This window comes from Triturus cristatus, chromosome 7 (assembly GCF_964204655.1).
Source record: "Triturus cristatus chromosome 7, aTriCri1.1, whole genome shotgun sequence".
NCBI lineage: Eukaryota > Metazoa > Chordata > Amphibia > Caudata > Salamandridae > Triturus > Triturus cristatus.
In genome coordinates this window covers 777751841-777777655 of record NC_140590.1, presented here as the reverse complement: position 1 = coordinate 777777655, position 25815 = coordinate 777751841, and the positions used below count along the sequence as shown (strand labels likewise).

Below are 25815 nucleotides of genomic sequence, written 5' to 3'. Positions count from 1 at the left end.
CAGGATTCTTAGCCCCGTTAACATTTAAATCCCCACATAGTACATAAGGAGCTGGCCAAGATGGAAGCTTAGTCGATAAATGTTTCAGAACTGATGGATCATCTCGCACTGGAGAGTATATTGAACATAGCGTAAACACCCCCGAGCCACATTTAATTACCATAAGGATCCATCTTCCAAATTTATCCACAATTTTTCTGTCACAGGTAACACTATTATTTCTACATAGCACGGCAACTCCTTTTGTCCTACAATCCCGAGTTGTATGTGCAAATCTTTTAAGCCCCAAGGTGTCTAATAAATTATAATCTTTATTAGCTATATGTGTCTCTTGCAGACATACCAAGTCTGCACAGAGGACTTTAAGGTCATCTTGTACCCTTCTTCTTTTATTCTTGTCGTTAAGACCACATATATTTGTAGAAGCTATACCAATATAAGAGCTACCCATTATTTGATAGTGTTGCTTCCCTCGAATAGACATAGTGCTCTAGGAGCAATTTTTGGTTTTCTTGACCTGTGTTGCTTAAAGATTTAATATAGGCAGTGTTCCCACTAATATTAAATTTCAGATACCAGAAATACAGCGATACACAAAAAAAAAAGAAAAATCTGTCTCCCTCCAGCTGTCCAATGCTTACATCATTTGTGACAAAAAAGAAGTTGTATTTTTCTCCCCCCCACCCACCCTGCCCCCTCTGACCACCCTGGCCAGACCCCAAATTCCCATCCCAGCCCTCCCCCCCCTCTACACATGGCAAAAGGGCCATAGGTCCCTAGTGATGTGGAGCCAGGAACCCCCCTGTAAATATCCCCAAAATATCCAGTAAATGAGGCCAAAAAGAAGGAAAAAAGAAAAGAAGTTAGAAGGGGTGGACTAGGACTACCAAACATTAGATTATATTACCTAGCGGCATCTCTCAAATATTACTGGCCTATGTTTCGAATAGATGATAATAGGATTACGATCTCAAATGAAGTACCCTCCATATTTGAGACTTTAATAGGCTCTGGAGCAAATGGCTGTCTTTTAAAAATATATGAGCCTAACTATTTTATAAAGACCCGGTTTAAGACTCTGATAACTGCATATCAAAACTGGACTCGGGTTAGAAAAAAACTTGGTATGGGCAGGTTTAGCAGATATACTCCATTTCTGGATAACAGTCAGATCCCTGTAACATTGTTGGATGGATATTTTGGGAGGTGGATAAGGGCTGGGGTGCGTAGAATCGCAGACCTGTTGGATGGAGAGCAGCTAGCCACGTTTGAGATAATTAAAAACGGGTTTAATCTTAGTAACATGGATTTTTTTTTTTTATTCTTATAGATAGGGATTTCTTTACTAAGAAAATTGGTGGCATAGCTGGGTTCTCCGAGATTCCTTTGTTGGAGGCTATTACTGGAAGGAACACCCCTACAATTTCAAAGCTCTATTGGATACTCCTTGAAGGGGTACCAGACGATATTGAAAAACATTCTACAAAATGGCAGGAAAGGCTGGAGGTTATAGATTCGTGTCTGGAAAGAGCTATTGTACTGGCTAATACAGTACTACTTACAGCAAATCTCCGGGCACAATGCTTTAAAACAGTCTTTGATCTCTATATTACTCCTGTCAAAATGATCAAATAGGGGGTATGGAGGGTATTCATTGTTTTAGATGTAAAACCTTGGGTGCGGACTTGGTGCATATTTTCTCTACATGTCCGGAGCTGGAGCAATTAAGGTCTGAGGTTTCGACTTTTCTGCAACATGTTTTGAACAGAAAGATACTATTAACCCCCCAACTTATGCTACTTGGAGTAGCCATACCAGAAGACAACTGTAAGGAGTTTCTGTTTATCGCGATGTCTGTACTTAGATTGTGTATCGCCTCCTCGTGGCTTGATCCTTTACCACCCACATTCGGGCAATGGAAAGCGCGACTGCTACATATATTTAACTTAGAGAATGCTCTTTTTGCCCAAAAAGGGAAAAGAGGGAGAATTAAGGGACTTAAGATATGGAGACCACTTAATGATTTGGTGAATGATCTTAAGTAACAAAACTCAAATATAGGAGGGTTTGTCAATTTGGTTTCCCTTTTTTTTTTTCTTTCCTTTTTTGATGTACAGGCAGTAAAAACGTGGTCTCTTGTCATACTATCTGAATAAGTTAACTGGTCTAGAACTGTCAATATTTCATCCCTTCACTTTGTACATGCTTATCAATGCTGGATGTAATTCAAGAATACTGAATAAAGAATTATTTTATTTTTTTAAAGTGGTTTTGCAATTCATAAAATATGTAAAACACATAACTGACTCAAGCACTTTTTATCAACATATATTTAACTTTTTTTAAGCAATATTATAGTTTATTTACCATTTTTTCAGTGGTTTCCATAGACTTTCATTGCAATGATTGTCTTTTTTTACTTGTTATGACCACCATTGTGTTTGATGTCCTCTGTTGTGCGTCTGTTTCTTTAGCCTGTTTCTTTAGACGATAGTTTTCCTCTGCCGAGATCAGATCAGAAGGACATGGGAGCTGCAGTCAGGCAACACAAAACTTTTTTTAATAATTTTAAATGTTTGCTCAATAATTTACTAAAAGGAGGAAATAAGGGAGGTAGTAATGTGTTAGAAGAGAGTGTTGTGATGGTTGTATTTTGTTTACTAAGGCTTAAATCTCGGAACTGTGTTAATTTTTTACCAACTGATTTTTTTTAAATGATAGTTTTTAGTTTTGTAGTAGAGTCCAATCTTTAGAAATTGTTTATTTAAAATGTTGTTGTGCTTTTTTGTGAGGTGAGTGTTTTTTGGATGAATTATGCTTTTTAAATTAAACTGTCTTTCTAGTGATGTGAAACAGTGTTGTTAGGAGGTGTGGTGTGATATAAGTGACAATAATTCCTTCTTCTTTCTAACCCTTTCGCCGTCGAAATAACATGGCCAGAAATGTAAAATGTAGGCAATGTTTTCCAGATAGTCTGCACCTCCGGCATTGAAATAGCTGGATTTTGGTCCATAGTCATTCGCTCATTTCTTTCTTTTTGTTTTTTTTCTAACTTATTCTAGGCTGCAGACTGCCTGCTAAAGATTGAGCCTGTCTCGTTTCCTGGAAACTTTGTTCTTTTTTCAAATAATTCCAGTACATGATACAAGTTAATAGACATTTTTCCAGTTGCACTATTGAATTGAGTTATGAAACCCCCAATTGTATTATTAGTCTTTGCACCTCCATCTAAACAGGTCAAGTAACAGTTCCATCACCCGATTGGGAAACCTAGTTTTCTTCTGTGACCCGACATGTTTAGCTGACCTATCCAGGTTTTTTCAAAATAATTTAAGAGCGGAGCCAGTTTTTCCCTGTGTTGTGAAAAATAGCCAGATTGTATAATTGAGTATCTGGAGGTACAAAGCATAAAGTTTTTAGTTTTCTTAATTCAAACTATAATTGCTATTAGACATATATTCTTCTGCTCAGGCTGTTTTGTGAATTTTTCCCAATATTCCTAGCAAAAATGAATAAATATAAATTATTATTTTCCTATGAATTTTGTTCAGTTTTTAATTTTATTTACATGACAAAACTTCAGTAAGTAAGTATGTAAGTCTAAGAATGTTTGCCTGGTAGCAAAGCATACACCAATGGTACAGCTTAATTATTTAGGTAAGTGTAAATTTCACAAATCTGTGAAAATGGATGGGGTGTTGATTTAACCTTCCCACTCATCATGCAGATTTCACTATTTTAAAAAGTAACTATGTTATGTGGAGTAGAAAATAGCAGTATTTATTTATGAGGGCCTTTGTTATCATAAAGGAGAAAGGGTTCATGGTTAAATGATTCAGTCAATTCACTGAATATTATAGATTGTGGTAGTTGGACATTGCTCGCCTGTTTTTTTCCTTTGAACCATTCTCCTTAGATAATAGGTACTGTGTGCATATTGCTAGCAACGTACAAGGGAATGTTTTGTGCTACTCCCATAATACTGAAATCACAAGGTTCACACATGGTTGCACCTATCATTTTGATATTCTGCACATTTTCTCTTATTTCCAAGTCTGTTGCTGAGGCAAAGTGGTTAGGTTTGGTTGTTTTTTTCAACAAAATTTCTGAGTGTAACAGCTTTTTATTTAATGGAGTTTTATATAGTGCGAACTTGACCCGAAGGTATGGGTTATCAGAGTGCTTTACACAAGCACCAGTTGTGTTACATGAGGACACATTCATTTTTGTTAGGCACGGGGGAGATTAAGTGATTTGCCCAGAATCACAGGATGTTGCGTGTCCTGTGCCGAGACTCGAACCTGGTTCCCCAGCTCTGAGGTCAACGGCCCTGGCCGTTAGGCCAACTCCTCTCCCCAGCTTTGAGAAGTAGTCCACACACCACAAATGACCCCTGGGCTCAGTATGTTTCTCACTGCAGTAAATATATTCCCCTTGTTTATGCACCGTGTTACCATGTTTTGACTGGATACAATTGGCATGGTTCATATTTTCTATTTTCTGTATTTGAAACTAAATAAAAAAAATACAAGCCATTTGATTAAAGATTATGTTTATTTTGTTTCCATTGGATTACACAAAATCTTTATTTGCATCTGCTGAGAAGTTTCTGAAATAAATTGTTAAAGCAGTGAAGAAAGTCAAAAAAGTTTTTATTTGTTAGTGCTGTTATTATTTACATCAAAGTTTTCTAATTTTGTAAAACAAATTATATTTACCTTTCTACATTTTAAGCTTTTGCACAAATTGTTTTTCCAAAGTTTAAAAAACAAAAGAAATAAAATATTGTTTTGATATTTCCGTTTTATATTATAGCTTTGTCTTGGGTACTTGTTGCCTGAAAAGGGTTTTAAAAAATCATTAGTGCTCTTTTAAAATGTAAAGTTTGACATTATTCATAGGAAAGCATTTAATTAGTTATTTTTTTAGAACCATTACTAAGCTGATTATTTATTTACCTGGTGGAAATTTCCTTATTTATCAGGCTGGTATTTTTATGAAGCTAATGCACACATTTTCAAGAATGTTAAATGTCTATAATATTAGAAAAACGAATGTTATATCATGTGATTTATTTTTTATAACTGTGTTTCATTTTTGTCATTTTTACAATAAATTTGTAGTTAACCTGTTTGAAAAGAAAAATATGTGAATGTTTTTGAATTAAATATGAACTCATAACGTACCTTTCTATAAAAAGACAATAGAGATTTTGTGCTGTACTTTTGGTAGGCTGTGCCTGAGAACATATTTAAATAGATTTTATAAGATCGCTGTGCAATTAAAAAAATAAATATTTTTCTGGTGATAATTCAGGGCCTAATAACGATAACCGTCGGTCGGCAGCCGACCGCAATCGCAGCGGGAATGAGACCAGTCGACGCGGTCCCACCCGCCTTATAATGTTTGCAATGTCCTGTAGGCGGTTGGAAACTGCCTTTTTCTACTGTGGTTGTGCTGCGGACCAGGTAAAGGGCCGCAAAACAATCCACAGTGGATAAAGGCAGTTTGTGCATATCCATGCTCCGTGTGCTAGGCACCACAGCCAGGTAACAAGGGTGCCTGGCACACTGTTCATGGATGTGTGCAGTGGCCTACGAGGGAAGGGAGCCCTGCGAGGGGCCTCCAAAGTCCCATTACGGCTGCCTTTTCATGGCAGTGGGAGCGCCATTAAAAAGTAGTCAGAAAGGGATATCCTAATCCCTACAGCGGTGCCCGCGCAGGCACAGGCCCCATTGTAGGATTAAGAATCGGACCCCTGTCCTGGCAGGATCTTTGATCCGGTTGGAGGCGGCGGTCCTACCCCCGACATATGCACTCTGACCGCCAGTATTGTAATCCAGCGGTCGGACCGATTCCCAGGATGTCGGGCGGACCACCACCGACGGCCTGTCGTGAGATGTATGGGGAGGAATTTCTAAATGGAAGAGCAGGGTGTGTGTGTGTGCGCACCCGTGTGTCTATGACTGTTTGTTGTAAAATGAGTAGGTGGTGGAGCGCAAACCTCAGGGCGTGGCCAGCTGGTAATGTGAGAACAATGTCTTGTTATGGGGTTTGTGGTCATGTAGCACCCAGGGGACAGAGCAAAAGTCATCTGTGGTCTCTAGTACACTGGGAGTAAACAAGACACTTTCAAAGCAGTGATGATGTAGGTGTGTATTTTAGCAGAGACATGGTCAGACGATGTGAGTTTTGGCCCTTACTATTTGCATAGTGTCTGAGCAGTGCAGACAGGGTTGTAATAGTCCAGCTAGGATCACAACCGCCATTTGTGGTCTACTCAGTAGTTGGAATACCCCAAGTAGCATCGGTTGGTGTGAAACAAACCTCTGGTTATTGTGTTGATTTAGAAAAGGAAGATTAGGTACTTGCTCAAGATCATCTCAGGGTAGCACATCTTCTATGCCAGTTTTGAAGGTGGCCTCAATGTCAATAGCTAATTGCAAGGTGAACTACATGTAACTCCTGTGCAACTATAAGGACCTCTGACTAGGGTATATTTAGACAGAGTTTGTTCTGGTGTTTCCAAGCCTGGACTATGCAATATAGTTATGCCCTTTTATTCAACCCTTCAGGCCTCTGTTGGACTTTTAGATAGAAAATGGGTACTAATGTAGTTGGACACTTCTGTCTAAAGGGCCAGCAGACTCATGCCCATCTTCAAAGGGGTCAGGGAGACAGTTGATTCCTATGGGATTTGGCATACAATCTGCTAGCATACTACTTCTAAAGGCTCTGTTAATGTGTGCAGGAGAATCATGCACACATTCAAATACATCAGAGAGAAGGTTGATCCCTGGGAACTTAGCCTGCAGTATTAAAGAAGGAGAAAAGCTTAATTTAGTGGGTACACCCACTCAGAAATAAACTGAGCAGGGCCAGGGTCATATCCTTAATACTGCCCGCCTTTAGTCAGTTTAACAGGATTCTCTGGTCAAAGATGATGAATGCAGCAGTAAGGTAAAGTACATTAAGGCCCAGGAGGTTTCCATGATCCACGTTGCAGAGATGTTCCTACCATATAAAAAGCAAGACTGTTAAGGTCCCCCAGTGAGGGCAAACAGTGGAGTGGAAGCCACTGAAAATGTGATTTGTTTCCAGGTGCAAGGGGAGTTGGTGAGTGGCTATGGTTTCAAGTGACGAGAACATTGGCACTAGAGATGTCTGTTTGTAATGGCATCAGTTTGAGGGAGGACTGGGTTTTGGATATCTCCGGCTATTCAATAGGATTACAATCCATGAGAACCTTGACAAAGGGGATATCGCTCATGATGACATCATTGTTAGGGAAGACAATATTTTAGAGATCCCCAAATCATGATTAGGAATACAGTCTGTGAGGGGAATGGTTTTTCTCCTGCTGCTGTGGAAATCTCCTGCTTAGTTTGCCCAGATGAAGTTGATTCTTCTCTGTGTGCACAGAATGTTAGTCATCACAAAGGGGTGGGTGTTGTCTGTGAACCCTCAGAGTTTGTTTGCTGTGTCTGCAGCTTTGGAGACTGAAAGTATAATTTCTTGGTTGTAAAAGGGCAATTGTGTATCTAGGAGACTCTACGGGTGTTAAACCGTCGAGTTGTCTTTCTTGCCGTCTTTAACTTTAAATTCGGAAGGGACACCACTCGCTTGAGCGTACTCGGCTTGATAAATTACGGGCAGGCGTTACGTTGGGACTAACTCCACAGTCGAATAAGGTGAGCTCTCTTCTAAGTGATAACTAGACTTCGTACATGACTCTTGGCAATAGATATAACGTTGTCGATTAGATATTGACCATACATGAATCTAATGGTTTTTAGAAGGAACATTTGGCTTACTGCAAAAACTAAGTCGTTTACTTGTGACATAGATGGTGGAGGAATAATATAATTGAACGTTCAAGAGTTTTAATGGTCAATAGAATCTTTCTTTTAAGACATACACGCTTGTTTTAAATTTGGAGACATTTAATTTTCTGTGGACACATGGATACTATACCACTAGTGCGGATACAACACGTATTTTGTGAGTTGACGATGGTATAGTGTTCCCTCATTATATTATTGTGTGGTGAGTTAAACTGTCAGATGACGGTAAACTGTAGTTATACACCAAGGCAATCTACCAACAACTTCTAAATTTGAAATTAAATTAATCCTTACAGCACTGAGAGATTGGTTGAAAACACAAGGACAGGATACCAGAAACGTTTTTGAAACTTGTGACGCCGCCACACCAGAAACCATAGGCGGTTTGGAACTATCACCGCTTATTAAGTACGTTTGACTTTAATCATTACAGCTACTTATAAAGATATGATACACTTAATAGCTCAACGAACGTCTTTCTTGTTCTTTTTATATTGATGTTTTCAGATGCTACTTTCAAAGCAAGCAATAGGTAGATATGGTTTTCATTAAATTATGCTCAAATCACGATGGTAGCACCTATGCACAGCACGAGTGTTTTACCAAATGACAGCCCGCTTAATCACCTATATTGGACCGTTTGAACACCTAGATCTTCACATCACATGTTATTGCCAAACCCAACGGGATAGGAATCGCCACATATTAATGATTATTAGGAGCATTTAAATTTTCACTATAGGCACGTTTACTGGCTCTCTCCATCTCCATTAGGATCATAGACCTACTGTTACTTATTCACAGAGGTACATTATGTGTTTTATCAAAGTCACTTATCTCCCATGATAATTTCTACAGAATGGTAGTTTCCTTTACAACCCGCATTGGTGTTCCCACCATTTGGGTTTTGAGGATTTCAACTGTTTACAACAATTTTTTGTTCACAATACACATACTAGTTTTTTATTCTTTTATGTGAACACAGCCTTGAAAAAGTCGCGGGACTACATTCCCATGTGCGACGAAACACGTGTTGGCTTGTGGCTGTAACAGAATAACTGAAGAAGATTTGCACGTAATAAAAAACAATCAAGAAGAAGGACAAAAATTTTCCTTTTTTTGTGTGTATATATATATGCAACTCATGTGGAAACACGTTATACCTATTGAGATATATATCATTAATACGTGTGCTAGGGATAGTTTTCTATTGTCTTTCTTGCCGAGGAACCTAGGCTACCACCTTCTTGACCTCTCTTCCATTTTTTCGGAATCGTCTCGCACAAATCCTTTGGGCCATTTATTGTTTTGCAATGTCAGTTTCCATTATAATCTCCCTTACAAACCACGCCCATCCAAGCAAACATTTACAATGCCACTCTTTATTGCAATTACCAAAATTCCAGTTTTGACAACACAATATATATTTATTCACTGTGCACCAAGTCACTGAAAACCGTGTGGTGCCTACAATTCACAATAAAGTGCATTTATGGGGAAACTAGACCACCAGTGGACACAGACAAACATGCATAAAAAGAGCAGACAGGCTCTGAAGTACACACACGCTGGCGCACACAGCTCTGCGAATCAGAAGGCATGGGCCATCCAGGGAGTTGGAGTAGTGACTAACAGCTGAACGTGTGTTGGAGGAGTCTCTAAGGCTCCCTCAGACATATTTTGTATTTTGTACTACTGGGGTGGGTATGGGGGAGCTGTGAAAATACTGCTTTTCTGTCAGAAACAAAAAAGGATGTTGGTTCTCAGTAAGTATTTGTCTTAACTGATTTAGAATACTTACTCTATGATAAGGTCAAAGACTATATTTGGACGTATAGTTAATGAAGGACTTTTTTTTTTACTTCTTGTGAATATGGCCAATTTAAATATATGCAAGTTTTTTATTCATCCAGTGATTTTACTGCAAATAAATTAGAAGATGGCAAACTCAGGTTTTGGGACCAAGCACACTCGCCAAATGGCTAACAAGTAATTGCCTGGCAGCTGGGGGACAGATCTATCAATTGCAAGTGGGGTTACTAAAGAAAAACGAGTCACGTCAATTAAAGGTTTGAACAAAAATGCACCAGAGCACCTTTACAACCAGAGAGCACAAGATGTCTTTGGTGCTAGTGGAATGCAGCGACAAACCATGAACTCACGGGTGTCCATCACCAAAGCAAAAAAGAAAATTCCAGCTGTGCTCCTCCTAGTCTGTTGTCTTTCCCTTTCTGCCACTCCTGTCCATTTTTTATTGCTTTACTTCTTTGCCTTTTGCCGCTCTTGTCATCAGAGCTCTTTGGTTTCTTTTTTTAATTTCCTAGCTCTCTCCTTAAACCATAGAGACTTCTCTGTACTGACCAGTGGGTCGGAAGTCTAATCAATGAACGATTGCATCATAGACTGCACGGCTACATTTATTAACAAACATTTGGAAAAAAGGGAGAAAAGTTCACAAGCAACATTTTGGTCTTTTAAAACTAAAACTCTTGCGGATCGTGCTCTTTCCTTTGTTGGGTTCACTTCAGAGTGGGTGCCAAATAATGTCTTTCAACCACATTCTCTGTGGGACTGTTCAAGCCTATCCTCTTTATAGCGTCTGGATTCCCTGTGCTTTTACCGGACTACTGTACAGTGGAAAGCCCAGATCCTGCCTCACTTCACAGCTTGGCTTTCTCATTGGTGATGAGCAATGTAAAGTCTTTTTTTGGACAGTGGCACTGTCTAAAATTTGTTCCACAAAATGACTTGGAGTGTATAATGGCAATTCATGAGGAGGGTGGCGCTTGATTGTATTTGACACACGTTTGTTAAAAAAAAAAATATATATATATATATATATATTCTGACGTGGCAAGCTTCGAGGGAGTAATTTATATGGCGAGCTATGAGTGCAGGGATTTATGTGGCAAGCTTTGAATTCAGGGTTAAAGTGACTTCAGGGATACAAAATCTGATAAATGTCTGATTGCTGGAAATGTACAATTAAAGAAGCAACCAATAGGATAAAGCGCTAAGCTGGCTCTGTAACCAGGAGGTGACATTTTGAAACCAGTGTTAATTACCAACTGTAGTTTAAGAAGACTCATCTATAAGTTAATAGGGGTTGAGCAGGGCAGATCATCACTGGACCCTGCGGGCATTCCTCCAGAAGAGGTCCTAATGGTGCGTTCTGTGGAAGGAGCTACCTCCACTGGGTCTGGAGGGAAAGGACTGGACTTTGCTGAATGCTGATGGTTTATAGTTTTTTTTCCTATAGTCATTCATGAGCTTTTTCCCTTCCACATCTCACCTCGCCCTAAGTTTTTCAAGAGTCATTCTGTTCTGTGGCTTTCTGTTTAAAAAAAAAAAGAAAAATATATAGTAAAAGGTCTTACTATAAAAGGTGAAAATTGGATTTTGGGCCGGTGTTTCAATGGGCTGCACTTTTGGTATTATGTAAGGGACCTCTTTACACTTTTCAGGATTTTGCTTGTCTTGGGAGTTCTTGCGCCACATAAAGCGAAGTTCTGAAGCATTGTACTAACTGAGCTTAGGTACAAAGATAATGCTGACAGTATACGGCAGCACGAGTAGCCAGTTTAGAACTAAGATACAGTAATCTGTACTCACTAGTATCTAAAGATCTGTATACTGCACCCACTGAAGCAAAGACCCAGTCTACTGTAACAGTCGATGCCAGGCTTTACGTATATATGTTGTCCACTGTATCGACTAATCTTAGGTTACTCACTTAGGGCCTCATTACGAGTTTGGCAGTGCAGGAACGGGACCGCCTTGCTCCCGCATTGCCAAACCCATGGTTGAACCACCTGCCAGATTAGGAGTTTTCTGCTCTCTGGCGGGCAGTTCTTCAGTGTTCCCACAGCGGTGGCTATGAAAAGGCACTGCAATGGGAATGTCAAAATCAGTACCTGCACGACATGGACTGCTGGAGTCCAAGTCGTGCAAGTACTGGGGTGCATGCACACACAATTGGGGCACAACATGTTCCCCCCTGAATGCACCCCATGGCTCCGAGGTAACAGGGGGGCCTGTAGGGTAAGACCTGGTATACTGTACCAACTGCTATTAGGTTATTTGTTAAAGTGCAGTATTAGGTGGTAACTAGTGACAGTAATACACAGTGTTCCCCATCCAGTGAGGCCACGTAAGGAGCTGAGACACAAACTGTACCAGCTATTGCCAGCTGCTGCACTATATTCTCTCTGAAACTGTGTCAATATGTGCCAATTCAGAACCTGAAGTCAGATAAAACCTCCCAACCACACTCAAACCTTCACCTGCAACATCTACATTGTAATCTGTTCGTCTACAGAGGTCTCGGCACTTCAACTCTGTCCCTGCTGAAATGTCCTAAACCTATCATTTTCACATCATTCACAACTGCTCTAAATGAACTCCACTTGTTATAAAAATTGCCTGAATTAATTACATGATAGCTACCTCCACACCAATTCTCTCACAGTAAATATATCTATACGATCAATTTATTGACATTTCAGTTTAACATCCATTACCTGTAGAATTATTTCTCTTTATGCATCCACTCAAAACCGCTCATGCCCTGTGTTTGACTTGTAGACATATATACTATACCCGGCGAGACAAGGTTACAGCAAAGGGTCTTATTATGACTTTGGCGGTGTGGCAGCGGGCCGCCACGCCAGCAATCTGCTGGCATTGCCAAAGCTATAATGCGACCGCCCGCTTGATTCCGACAGGAATCCAGATTGTGCAGTCCTGCTGCAACTGACTCACAACAGTGCAATTCTAAAGCTCATATTCATATGTGAGTCTTCAAAAGTTGTATTACACACTGTGGCAGGAGATTTTTCCATCTTGGGATCATTGGGTCGGGCACCCAGCAGGGCCGGCTGGCTCGATAATGTGGGCCCAGACCTTGACCCCTCAGAGTCTCAGATGACGAAGCTCCGCCAATAAGGGTGGGCTAATGGACTCTTAAACTTCTGGCTCAGTGATGTATTGACTATTTGAAGAGGTTTTCACTTTGTTTGCAGCATCAAGCGGCTTTCTGTTCGTTATTTTTGGACTTAAGACCTTCTGCTAGTTTGTTCCTTAGCAAGGCACCACAATGGGAAAGCCATTGCACGTCCCTGCATGGCATAGGCTATCAAGTCCATGCCCTCAAGGAACTGGGGGTGCATGCAGACAGGAGGGCACACCAAGTGTACTGCATGCATCCCCTGGTGCAGAGACACCAAAGCGCCCTGTAGGGCCCACTTTGTTTCCTCACTGCCACACTTTTCATGGCAGGCTCAGTGCCATGAAAACTGTGGCAGTGAAGAAACTCCTGATATGCTTGGTTATGCTGCAGTGGCACCCCCAGCAAATCAGGGGCCTCAGACCGCTGCAAGACCGCAAGGAATTGCGGATCCCTGGTGGCAGCACTAGTCCCATGGTGTTTTGACCACCCAACTTGTTATAGGGAGGTCGAACCTCCACGCGGTCCATCAGTCCACCAAACTCAAAATAAGGCCCTAAGACCTTCGTCTGGCTTAATTTGTTCTTTACCTACCCAGTCCATGAACTGTACTCAGTTAGGGCGCGAGTATGTGATAATGAGATTATTAAATAAGCATTCTTTAAACAAAAGGGTTTAGAATTAAACATTTAAAAAATGTGGAATAATTACCAAGCATTGAAGGGAATGTATTTCATGTTTACTGCTTTAAGAAGGAGCATATTTGAGAGACAGTTGTTTTTTTAGAAGTCTCTTTAGAACTTTGTCATAGTATTTCAATAGAGGGTCCCAAATCACTGCTCACAAAAAAGCAAACTTAAATCAGCCTAAGAACTAAATCAAGTACATCTGCGATGGCAGAGGTGTTTGAGTTTTTTTCTACTCTGGGAAGCTTAATACTACATCACTGGAGTGTGCAGGGTCGGAGGCAGGTAGAAGGGTCTCAAGAGAGAACATTGGTTTATTGTTTAAAAAATTACTCAGGTTGGATGCAGATTCATTCTTTGGCATTATTCTATAGTAATTCTCAGGTTTTAGAATTATTTTTTTCTATGCAAACGTCACCCTGAAGGAAGACCCTGGAGTTAATAAGTTTGCGGTAGAATAGTCTGTTCATGACCTTAAACATCTTTCACTGTCCACTGTTCTCTATGAAGATACCACAAGTAGCAAGTGCCATGTCGGCGTGTTTAGAAGCATCACTCATTCCAGAAACCATGACATGGACCGAAGATACACAGAGAACACTTACAACACTGGTTTTTCATAAAACAAATAAATACAGATTTGAGGGTGCACATGACACATTTCAGGATAGATTAGGGCTGAGCCACTTCACACGTTCAGAACAAGAGGTTCTCCACAGAAGCAGGTTATGTTCTTAGCCGTGGCACGGCGTAAATACTAGGGAGCACCAGCTCACTCTAGCCATGTCCATTGACCTATCATAAAGATAACAAAGGCAGAGGACCTTCAGGGACACTTCACATCAACACTCACACGTTTAATTTGAGTAGCTAAAAATATAATCTGACCACCACCTCTCTGTTCTTCCGGTCAGTTTACCCACCTTTTACTTTCCGAACAGCTCAGAGCTGGTGGACCAATGACTCGGCCCTGAACTAATCCGAATAAAATAAATAGTTGACATTATTTGTACGTCTCCCCACATGTAATCTTTCACACACATGTTTCTGGGTTAGTTCCAACTTCGCCGTTCTTCTGCGGGTCTTCTTTCAAAAAATGTTCCTCTTCAGGAGAGACCGCCTTGGAATCTACTGGCGAGTTCGCCTCACATTTTTGCAGCTCCTCGAGCTCTGCTGCCACTTCGATTGCCTTGGGCTCCTCTGCCTTTTTACGAATACAGAAGAAGTTCCCCAGAGCCAACACCAGAGCCGAGGTGACCACTTCAGTTCCAGCAATGATGAACACATAAAAATATTTGCCGGTGGCATCCAGAATTTTACCTGTAATCAACACAAACCAGTGTTAATGTTCGTCTGACAGTAGTTTCTCCAAGGATAAAATAGATGTCAAGTAACTGACCAGCAAAATACATTTTTTATGATTCAAATTTTGGATTATGCTCCACTTCAATATAGCTCCTGTTGTTTGTGGGTGTAATGCCTAAAGCAAGGAGGTATAAGCCGTCGGACGAGAAGGTAAGAACTTCATGCATGGGCGGAGTTGTAATTGGCCTTCCTGTTGGTTATAGTACCAGGCACCACGATGAAAAGTACATTCCACATAACTAAGTGGCCATGATGCTCCTCATTAATGTGACAGTATTATTACGTTTTGGGCCTTTCACAATTGAGCTTCACACTTTCTTCTACCAGAACCTTGGATACTGGTGGGTTCGGGCAAATAGGCATCATGGATGGACCACCTTATGCCTCTGAGTGTATGTGCACAACCCCAACAATTACTATTTGGTGTAATTTAACCTTCATATAGTGATTGAACAGAGCCCTGCTTCCTAACAGATGTGCACTTGTCTTGCTGTCCTCCATCTGTTCACCTGGGTCTAGTGCACACAGCACTGTGGCTGCACCGGGCATACACGTTGTAGCTGTTTGGCTGGAAGGTTATAATTTTCAGACTGAATTCAGGTTTGAACTTCTTGACAAATCTAGGTGAGCCTCAGTTTTACTGCGTTAAGTTACAGATGACGGAACTGGAAACGTCATAGCGTTCGCATAGGGCCAGATGTACGACCGTTTTTTGCAGTCGCAAACGGGCGATCGGCCTGTTTGCGAGCGCAAAAAAGGGTCCTGACATGTACAACCACTATTTTGCGAGTCACTGTCTCACAAAATAGCGTTTGTGACTTTCGCTATTAGGAAGGAGCATTCCTTCCTAATAGTTAGTCTCAATGTACTATTGTTTTGGAACCAAAATTGGGGCCACAAAACAATTGCAGTTTACCACCTACTTCAAGTACGTGGTAAACTACTCACAAACTGGAAGCTCTTCCCCTTTGTGAGTGGGTACGAACATATTTTTTAAGAGCAGGAAGCGGTCCCAGGCCTGCCCTTAAAAAATGAAACTGAAAAGTTGCATTTTTCTTTTTTAAATGCATCCCGTTTTGCTTTAAGGGAAATGGGCTGCATTTTAGAAAAACTGCTTTATTTAAAAAACAGTCACAGACATGGTGCTCTGCTGACCCCAGCAGGCCACCATCCCTGGGAGTGCTAGCCTCTTCTGGCAGCTGGGAGGCTCCGGCGACCAACACTGAGGGCGGGAGTGGATGCCGGTGGGGGCCTGAGTGTTCGGCCCTGTCGAGTTGTGGCCCAGAGACCTCCATGGCACTCTGTCCCTCGTTACTAGAGTGGAAGGGCATGCGGCTGACCATGTGGACCCTCTTCTCTTTTATTTTCTCTTTGTGGGTGGCTTCCAGGGTTTCTAGAGGGATGGTACAAGGGAACAAGGTTGGGGTTTGGTCACATGGTTGGTGGCAGTTCCTATTTTATTACACAACAGTTACTTCATGTTTACAAGGTATCGGGAAGGGGCTGGGAGGTTTTGGTTACTTTTTTGTTTTTCTGTTGCCTTCACACCTTCACCAGACATGGTTACACAGAGAGGTCTGACTTTGAGCCTGGATCACCTCTTTCACTTGACTACCAATATGATATTCTCAAACAACCAAGCAGGTCGACACCAATGCAACCGGCGCTGATCATCTCTTGACCTGGAGTGTTAATGGGATCCTGGATCTTGTCAAGAGAGGCTCAGTACTGTAGCGATTCAGCGTTACTCGGTGCTCGTTCCACCCCTGTATGGGATACACACAGGTGTTCCATGCAGGCTTCACAACGGGGACAACCATTCTGATACATCGACGCTGTCCTCTGGTAGTGGACAGGATATGGCATGACAATCTTGGTTGATACACTTTGATATCTGGAATTCTTCATAGGCATCTCATCACACTGGCAAGCATCTATGCCCCTCCACCACTTACACATGAGTTCTTGCAAACCTTGGGGCCTCTGGTGACACAATTCCAGACAGGGCACTGGATCCTTAGGGGAGACTTCATTGGGGTGGCGAACTGGGGAATGGACCGAACCTCCAGAGCAGAGTGCCACCCGGCGGCCAACTCCTCTCACCCATTTTATTGAGGCTATGGTTTGGTAGGCACGTGGTGTATCATGTACCCAGGGTAGCAGGGCTACAATTTTTACTCTGGAGTCCGTGAGTTCTTCTCTTGGCTGAACTATTTCCTTATACCGGTCTTGGATTTTCATAAGGTACAGAACGCTCACATAAATACGTGAGGTCTCTCAGAACACTCTCTCCTGGAACTATGGATGCAAATCATCCCACAACATGCGTGGTTGGGCAGGTGCTTGAATGTGTGGTGGCTTCAACATGCTGAGGCTAGAACCCACGTCTAACAGACATAAAACGGTATATGGAAACCAACTCTGGTGCGGTCTAGTCCCCTGAGACCCTCTAGACATCCTTACAGGCCACCGTCAGGGTAGACATCATTGGTTAGGCTTCCGGAAGGCACAAGAAGTGCAGGCAGGAAATGACTGACTTGGAGATCTGTATCCTAGAGCTAGAGGCAGCTCATGCTGCATCTGTCTCCCCCTCTGTCCTTAGAGATTCCCTACATCAGTAAGAGGTACTTTGTCAATGGATTATGGATTAGGCCAGAATGTCCTGGCTCACTACACACAGTCGCATCTATCAGTGGGGCATCAATACCAGTAAGACCCTGCACTGGCTCAGCACTGACACTGCACACCGCACACCTATTGCATAAGTAACAGATGGGAAAGGGGTCAGGCACATGGGGGACACAGCCATTGCCCAGTGCTTTGCCACCTACTACAGAATGCTGTATGCTCAACCACATGGGGGGGGGGACCTTGAGGCCCTCTGGAACTTTGTGAAGTACTTGCCCGCACTTATTGGGGACTCATTGGAGAAGGACGTTATCTGCGAAAAGCTGGGAAAGGCTCTGGCTCAGCTCCACCTGACCAAAACCTAGGTCCCAACCGCCTCCCGGTGGAATTCTTCAAAGCCTTTAGAGAACTGCTTATGGACCCCTCAGGAACATGTTCAAATGGGCTCAAGAGACTGGCACACTCTCCCTGTACCTCTGACTAACCAAAATAGTAGCAGGGTCACCCACCAGATGACTGCCCTATCTTCCTTCAAAACATGAACATTAGGATCTGGGCCTGGCTAATAGATTACGCTCCGTGATTACTACCTTGGTCCATTCTGATCAACCTGGTGTTATGCCTAAGAGGCCACGTGACATAACGTTCCTCAGGTATATAAAGCACTGACAGTATTACATAGACTTCCAGGAGCACACGCACTCTTCCTGGAGGAATTCCATAAAGCATTTGATTCAGTCCGATGGGACTATCTACTTTACCTATTGCAGAAACTTAACTTCGGACCCAAATTTATTTCCTGGACACAATTGCTGTACACTGATCTTCAAGCGAGAGTGAGGGTAGGCGATTCACTGTCCAGTTAATTTTCACTGTACAGAGGGAGGAGGCAGGACTGCCTCCTATCGTCCCTATTGTTTGCACTTGCAGTTGAGCCCCTGGCGGGATAACTGAGGGTGAATGCTCTGGTGAGGGGTCTGGAATGGGCATCGGGGATCTCAGACAGGATCTCGTTATACACAGATTATGTCCTGATTCTTTTAGAAGATCCCCTAGCTTGGGCCCAGAGTCCTTAAAATCTTGGGGATTTTTGGGGGCCTTTTCTGGGCTCAGTATTAATAAATCCAAATCCTCAGTGTATCCCCTGGCATATCTATTATTGGTGCTTGAGTTGGCGGCCGATATACAGGTCCTCCGGGAGCGCTTCCAGTATCTGGGAGTTAAGGTGTCTGATGAGCCAACTTGGGCACAGAATATTCAGCCCCATTTTGAACGGGTGACTTGGGATGTAAGTGTATGGTCGACACTACAGCTGTTCATCATTGGGCATTCAGCTATCTATAAAATGGTTGTCTGGCCTTGCCTGCTATATCAGTTGCAGAATTACCTCTTCCTGTTCTCACACTTGATTTTTAGGAAACTAGATTCCTTGCTTCAAAACTTTCGGTGGGGACATCGTATCTCGAGGATTGCCCTATCCAAGTGTTATAAATCCGTGGTATTGTGACTCCAGATATTCTTTAATACTACAGGGTGTCCCACCTCATTGTTATAAAAGAGTGGTGGTTCAATAACACAACCGATCCCGCCTACGCCACTGAGCGATGCAAAAGAGCCCCTTCCAGCATTTGCAGTTCAGAGGAACCCCATGCAGCATCTCACAGCAGTCACAATAGTGACTCTTTAGATTTGGCGGGAGACCAACAGAGCTCTCAGTTGGAGGGGACGCTGCACACAAGAATCCCCTTTATGGCATGGAACCCGGCTGCTACAGGTTACAGGGCTTCAAATCCTGGGATGTCATTGGCATATCTGATTTGGGGGACATCCTGTCAGGGTCCGCCATGAAATCCTTTCTTGAGTTGTAGGCAGAATATGATCTAAATGTTGTAGGTACCAGTAACTACAGAATGATCTCACTCAAAATATCGAAGGGCTCACAGACATGCTGGAATACATTCCCTTAGAGGCCCAAATACTGATGGAGGAACTTAACCAATCACAAAACCTCACAGGTTTACCGAACACTAGTGGTCAATACACCAGACTCATCTGACCAGTAAGGGAGGTCTGGGTAAAGAACTTGGGTCACCTAACAGATGATGATTGGAGGGAGGCCTACGCCTCCCCCTCAAGACAGATATCCTCACAGTTCCAACTCATACAGTGGAAGTATCTACACAGGGTTTATTACACCAGAGAGAGAGTATGGAAAATGGGCACGTTCGACACACCAACTTGCTTGCGATGCCTGTCGGAAAAAGGAGAATTGCTCGACAGACCCCATTCTGATAAGGGGTGCTGGTGTGCTTGGAACGAGTGTTGGGCTGGGTATTGCCCTGTAATCCTAAATTGATCCTCCTTACCACAGAAGAAGTAGATACAGACAGATATTGCACTGCTCGGCTGGGTCTGGTGATCAAAAATAGGGACATTGCCAGAGCCTAGAAAGATAGTGATCCTCCAATATTAGAATGCTGGAACTAGGGACTGGGCCTTTGTATGAGCCTAGAGGTTCCTATTTACAAAGTCAGGTGTTGCCCTCTTAAACACTACAAGATATGGGTGGCTTGGAGCCAATACCGGGGGATCATCCTGCAAAGACACGAGAATCCCGGCCTTTTCCCGGAGGATGAACTTTGGTCCTCCAAAGGCAGGGCTGAAATGGGGTAATCAGAGATGGGGAGGCGTGCATTGAGGGAAAGGTGTCGGCCACTGATTGGGCTTGGGGAGAGGTGGTTCATCTATTTGTCTATCTGCTTATTTCCACTAACTCGCAATGTCATAGTGTGGGCTCAACTAGTTGCTCTTCTGTCATTATGTACGATCATTATTGCCATGTCTGGTGCATTAACTGTGCAAAACATAATAAAATGATGTCAAAATATTTTTTTTTAAGACAAGAAGCACTTCTCCAGCTAAGAACATCCAAACTGAACACCAAAGCACCCAGAATATGATTCAGTCCTGAACTGACGAACTTCAAGAAAGTGAGTTGAAACCACACCCTTTAAGTGGCCAAAATGAATGTCACGTTTGACACCCCATTACCTCTCCATACAACCAAAGGATTTAAGCAGTTGCAAACTTAGATTAACCACCAAAGAGGAATAGAAAGAAATGTGTTCTATTCTACTTCTGAAATGGACTCCAGGGTACCTTTTACTCGAAGCCTGATTATGCCAGCTGGACTACTGTAATACAGTCTACATTGGCATACCCCAAAATAGAAATACAAAACATCCAAAGGATTCGTAACAAGGTGACCAAAGTACACCTGAATATGCAGAATATGGCCCACATTACTCCTGCCTTGACAGAATAAATCTAATTTCCTCTTTAACCAATACTCAAGTTGAAACTCATGTGCACCGCATACAATGATTACAATGGAACAGGCTCTAATTACCTGCAAAACTGACCCTGCACTGGGCTAGAACCGTGGTTTGGCAATGCTCAGCTCTTCATCCAAGCCAAAGTTATAAGTAAACAAACCCAGAGGTAAAACCATAAGGATGCCAGCCACATTGGACCCTCATCTAAGGGGCCTGACAAACCCCCACCACCTTCAAAAAGTCCTTCAAAATAGTCCTTTTGATGAAGTCCTTCGACTACTTTCACTTTGAACCTCCAAAATAATCCTCACCATAAACCCACATTACTTAAAGCACCAACCTATTCATCAATATCAGGGATGCTACTGTGTCTGACATTCGAGCTCTGCAAAGTGTCTTGAGGGTGATATGGTAGGACCTTATGAAATTTACAAATAAAAGAAAATTCACTTTACATTTACCACAGACGAGCAATCCTATACCAAAAATATCAAAATAATACCTGTATGATCAAGGATCACAATCAGAACTGTCATATACCCATCATAACAACTTGAGACATCCATCTTGGTGTCAGGCTCTCCTGGGGGAATTAAACAATACCACCACCAGTACCACCACCAATATCACTACCAGTACAACCCCACTATTGTCACTACAACTAGTACCACCAATACACCACAAATACCACCACAAATACTACCACAAGTACCTCCATCACTAATACTACCAATACCACACCATAGATACCACCATTAATGACCAATACTGTCACCACCAATACTAACCTAGCCACTAATAATGCATCAATAACAATGTCAATAGCAGCCCCACAAATTATACTAATACCAAAACCACCACCAAAACCACTATCAATACCATTTCCAACAATACCACTAGCAGACTACCATCACCACTTTCACCAGTACCACTACAAACAAAAGGTTTGCCTGGAAAGCAAATTTACACGTGCCTGTGTTTGCATGCATTAGCATGTTGAATGTAAATCCATTGACTTTGACAATGCTTGTAAAATTATGCTGCTTCTTTTGTAGAAACCACTACAGGAGGGCTCCGTGTTAGTTTGGCAAAGACTGGAGGCTGGACACTGTGGCGTGTGTACAGGATATATTCAGTTCTGATTGGCTGATGGTGGCAGTTTAATTGTGTAATGTTTTGAGGCTTAATGCAGTCAGTGTAAGAGTTGAAAAGTGAGAGGCCTGTTCTTTAAATACATCAGCATGGTAATCATTCCTATAACTGAGGCAGAGTTAGTGTTCTTTGAGGAAGGTAATATGGTACTATGAAGAAACAAAGAGGGTGTCTGTTGCTGGGTTAGTGGTGTCAGACACTGAGTAGCAGCCATCAGTTGTTGGGTTCAATGCATCAGTCTCTTTATTACAGCGACCAGTCCCTGGTTTTTGAGTGTTAATCTCTTTACTGAGCATCCGCGGCTGGTGAGCATGGATGTGAGGGGCAGAAACCCTCACCTCAGTCATGAAGGGAAGGAGGAACACACAAGCAGCTCTGGTTGTTCTATTTAAACCAAGCTTTTGTAGGGGGAGGAGGAGAAGCTGTGCATGTGCTGGGCAAGGAACTCACCCCCCCTTGAGCGGCCAACCTCAAGGTAATGATGTATCAAACCTAAAAGGTAATGATGAATCACAAAGTGAATTGAGAGTTCCACACTTTCTTTGATCTTTATAATGATCGCTTCCTCAGTTCACTACTGCAACATCTCTTTGAAGACTGCCACGTGACCCAGGGGCCAAAATGTAAATCAGCCCAGAGCTCTAAATGGGTCTTTATGCATTCTCCAAAGCCTTGACTAACAAAGTCTAAGCGTCTGGAGGTCCCCGAAGACTGGAACTGTTCCATTCTTATGGGGGGGCAATAGTATCAACCTTGCTGTGGACCTGACATTATGTTGCCCATAGGTAAGGCTACTCGAATTATGTGATTCTAAACCCACGGCATTTCTTTTCGTGTAATTATGGATTTGCTGCATATTCTATCATCTTCTGCATAATCTGCATATTTAAAAAAATAAAAAAAATTGTGTCTAGCTTAAACGGATTAAAAGTTACTAAGAACATGGAGCCATGTTTTTGCGCAGCGTAAGGCTCATCGCAAAGGTTGACTAGCCATCTGTCAGTAGCTTGTTGCTGTATTTGGGTGTTAATTGGTACTAATAAGGTGAAATCTTTTCCTAGATACTGTCACCATGAGTAACAAGCATTGGCATAGCCTTTGGGAACTTATAAGTGTTTAGCCATGCAGCACATTATCCTGAGTGCTGTGCCACAATGGTTTGAAAAGCTATACAATTACTATACATTGGGTCATGAAGTGTGATTCAGGAATACATGCTTGCTTCAGGAAACATGTATGGACACATTCTAAGGCTTTTTAACACACAGACAGAAAGACAAGTGTTTCAATGCCAGTCAACAGCACTGTAACATTCTGTGTGCCACTGCATCACTAGAGTATTGAACAGTGAATGAAAAAAAGCAGTGAAGCACTTTCCAATGGCAGAGACGTCTCATCCTTCCTCCCCCAGGCCTGTATTCACCAGGTGCCCTTCTCCAGAGTTTCCCAATTCAATCACTGCTCGCACCATCATTTACCAGCAAGGCCCCAGCCCCACCTTCTGTTCCAGCCCCCTGGACATGGGCTCACTGGACATAGCAACAACACCAAAATGAGCCCATTTGTCAGGTAGGGGGGAAATAATGAATAAACAGGGGCAGCGTTGGCATCACTTAATCTCCGCACACCTAAAAACAAGATAATTGACCATGTCTAATGTAACTGCCGCTTTTGTAAAGTTCTTCAACACCTATGGGTCAGTAAAGTTTGCACTCTATAAAAATGCCCCCAAAAAGTATTGTGTAATGTAACTAGCGCTCATGCAAAGCACTCCAACACCTTTGGGTCACTCAAGTTCACATTATATAATAAAAAATGCCTCACAGACCCTGGGGAGATGCCGTGAATTTGCTTTGAAATTAGAGCTCTGAGAGGAGGACGACGACAGGAAGAGGCACCCGGGCGGGTATGCAGCGACATGGGAGGAGGTGGGTGAATTAACGATGCTCTCATTTGTCAGGTAGAGGGGAAATAATGAATAAACAGGGGCGGCATCAAGCATTACTTAATCTCCGCACGCCTAAAAACAAAAAAAAGTAACCTGACCTTTTGTAATGTAACTGGTGCTTTTTAAATGTGCTTGAATAACTTCAGCAAGGACTATAATTACAAAGTGCATTTTTACACACTGTGTGCAGGTTTTCAAAACACATAAATAAAACGCATTGTCATTTAGGATGCCAATAGCTCAAATTCTAGCACAGTGGTTCCCAAACTTTTGACACCTGAGGACCCCCATTGAGTCACCACTGAAAACCGGGGACCCCCAAGCAATTTGTCGGATTTAAATTTCAAACATTAAAACAGTAATTCGAAAGAAATAAACACATGTGTGCACACAAAACAAATACTCGAATTACTAAGGATTTTAGGGGCATATTTACAAGTCCCTATCACCATGGGAATGCCACTTTTTGCGATGTTCCTGTTGCGATAGGGACTTCGCCTTATTTACAAGGCAGCGTTAAGCCACGTATTGTGGCTTAACGCTGCCTTGTAAATACCATTGTAGGATGTCAGAGCACTTTACATCACACACATATAGAGATAATGAATCATACGTGTAAATCAGTGTATAGAAAATGTTACATAAGGCAAAGGGGACTACAAGGTGTAGGATTCACATGTCATTCATACTGGTAGGCATTTTTAAAGAGTGCTTGGTCTGGAGAAGCACAAACTCAGGATTCAGAACATAACACAGTGGCTAGCATTGACTTTAACAAGAAAAATGTATTTCCACCCTAATAAACCTTTTTAGCAGCATCAGGATGATGATAGACTGGGAATAAACATATGTTACTAACTTTTACCATGCAGTTTGCAAGCAGCTCTTTGATGACAGTTTATAGGACACTGTGCTAGATTATGATTGTCCCTTATGAATTGCACAGTGACAAAAGAATCTCTGTGACAAAATCAGTAACCCACTGACCTATGCACATAAAATACTGTTTTTTAAAATGCATTGTACACGTTCTTTGCAGTAGGTATATTAACCCTTTGTGTCACATTAGATAAGTCAAAGCTGCCACTGGCCAAAACTCTCATCTCTCTCCAGCAGGTACATTAATCACTGGCATTTTCTTGACACTTTTATAGTTACTGGAAAACTGCTAATTTTACAATGAACTTTGCAGTGCTTTTAAAACTGCTGCCTGCGGACCCCCTGGGAATGTGCCACGGACCCCTGGGGGTCCTCGGACCCCAGTTTGGGAAACACTGTTGTAGCAAATGCAAGACTTATTGCATTGAAAAGCAATGGCAAGAAAGGGGATGGACTTGAAGCCCACAGACTGATTACAGCAGGTCTCGAAGAGACAGCGCAAGTGCTGCCTAGGCTCGACTTAAAATTGACTACAAAAATGATGTAGTACTGCCACAAATTGTGGCACATTATGCGGCATAAATTGCATTTTCCTGCAGCATAATTGTGTCAAACCTGCAGCATAAATTGGTTCTCCTCTGCATAATTCCAGTGGACCTGCCTATAGGTGAACTATAAAAATGGGGTAGTTGATGAAAACGTGTTATGGAGGTAGGAGTGGCCGCATATCATGTTCTAGATTAACATGTCCCTGTATGAAAGCGTCCCAGATGCCAGAAAAGCCTTGATTAAAGGCGTTCATCCCCACATCGCAGTTAAGAGCGGCTTCTCCATTTGAACGGAGAAGCGTCACCCAAACAAATTCCAGAGCTGCATAAAACGGTAATAAAGTTTATTAATTACTGTTTTATTTTTCAGCAACCCGTCCTAAAGTAAGTGTCAGGACGGGGTGGAGCCAGCGCTGCCAAATGACAGCAGCAGGGAGTTATGTGCTTTAACCCTTTCCACGTGGCTTGAATTTTCGCCCTGTGCG

At 42.2% G+C, this 25815-nt stretch overlaps 1 protein-coding gene across 12 annotated transcripts in view; it reads right to left on the bottom strand.

Annotated features, from left to right (window-relative positions):
* The window catches only part of SLC16A3 (solute carrier family 16 member 3), a 160535-nt gene that overhangs the window by 24218 nt on the left and 110502 nt on the right, over positions 1-25815 (bottom strand). For 7 of the 12 annotated variants that reach the window (XR_014966608.1, XR_014966602.1, XR_014966604.1 and 4 more), the window contains one exon: positions 14399-14795. Coding sequence is in view for 5 of the 12 variants with exons in the window: in XM_085617575.1 (XP_085473701.1) it covers positions 14509-14795 (287 nt within the window). In the remaining 7 variants the exon portion in view is untranslated. Of the gene's footprint in view, positions 1-12316; positions 14796-25815 lie in introns of those variants that run through there. The other 5 variants (XM_085617575.1, XM_085617572.1, XM_085617571.1 and 2 more) reach the window with 1 other exon arrangement.